Consider the following 1,230-nt stretch of genomic DNA (forward strand, 5'->3'; position numbering starts at 1 on the left):
GTTTTTTTTATTTTTTATTTTTAACATAGCAACCGGTAAACAAATTGAATAGATTTATTAGTTATGACTTAATTTGAATTTATAATTTATTCAAGCTGCCTATGTACCCAAACGAGATCAAGTCGAACGTAGTTCATTACAAGAACAATTTTTTTCTTACAATGAAAAATTTAAAAGAAAGAACTTCAGGTGTAAAAGTGCTTTAAAAAATTTCCATTGATAGGTCCAATTTGTGGTCTACCTTTTTCAACGATCTTGTACGCTCCATTAGTGAATGCACGAGTAACGAGAAATGGACCATCCCATTTAGGCTGAAACTTGTCCCTATTTTTCTTATGATTATAATCGGCCTGCGCACGAAAAGTACTAGATCTCCAACTTGAAATGATCTTGATCACACTTTCTTGTTGAAAGACTTCGACATTCGAGCCTGATAGCACTCGAGGTACATTTGTGCATCTAACATCTTCTCATCCAAAGCTTCTAGCTACTCCAATCGAAGATGGGCATTTTCTTCGTTTGTCAAACCTTCTTGGATGGCAGCTCGAAGTGACAGAATTTGACACTCCAGAAGAAGTACAGCTTCCACCCATATACTAAGGCATAAGGAGTGACTTGTGTTGGAGTTCGATAAGTAGTTCGATAAGCCCCTAAGACTTCACCATTTTCTCACGCCAATCTCTTTTTGATTTGGAAACTTATGATATGCCAAGGACACCATATCGATAAATGATTTGAATACGAATGAAATCTGCAACATTTTCTTTTTTTACTTCCTTCAATGGTACAGCTTCAACCCACTTAGAGAAGTAGTCATCCCGGCGAGGATGTATGCATGTCCTGCTGAAGATTTTGGAGTTATAGGTCCAATTAAATCAAGACCCCATGCATCAAACAACCATGAAGATACTGTTGGATGTAATGGTTCCAGAGGTTGATAAATGAAATTCGCATAGACTTAGCAAGCTTCACATTTTCTTGCATAATCCATGAAGTCTTGTACCATAGTTGACCAGTAATATCCCATCCTATTTATTTGAAAATGGAGTTTAGGTCCAGATTGATGGGCACCCCAAATTTCAAAGTGGGCTTTTTCCACGACATGTGTAGCTTCATCATTACTTAGGCATTGAAGGAAAACTCCATCAAATGATCGTCAATAAAGTGTTCCCTTATAAAAGATAAAGCGAGAGGCACGCCTCTTGATTTCAATTTTTCATCATGGATTAT

At 36.9% G+C, this 1,230-nt stretch overlaps 1 protein-coding gene across 1 annotated transcript in view; it reads right to left on the minus strand.

Moving 5' to 3' along the window:
* Positions 1 to 241: 241 nt before the first annotated feature.
* LOC111390497 (beta-caryophyllene synthase-like) overlaps positions 242 to 1,230 on the minus strand; it is a gene marked incomplete at its 3' end in the record, with an annotated part of 9,873 nt that continues 8,884 nt past the window's right edge. Inside the window, exons 3-4 of the mRNA XM_023015543.1 lie at positions 774 to 840; positions 242 to 350 (exon numbers count right to left, since the gene is read on the minus strand). Of these exons, the coding sequence (XP_022871311.1) occupies positions 242 to 350; positions 774 to 840 (176 nt within the window). The remainder of the gene's footprint in view (positions 351 to 773; positions 841 to 1,230) is intronic.

This window comes from Olea europaea, unplaced genomic scaffold, assembly GCF_002742605.1.
Source record: "Olea europaea var. sylvestris unplaced genomic scaffold, O_europaea_v1 scaffold6835, whole genome shotgun sequence".
Lineage (NCBI taxonomy): Eukaryota > Viridiplantae > Streptophyta > Magnoliopsida > Lamiales > Oleaceae > Olea > Olea europaea.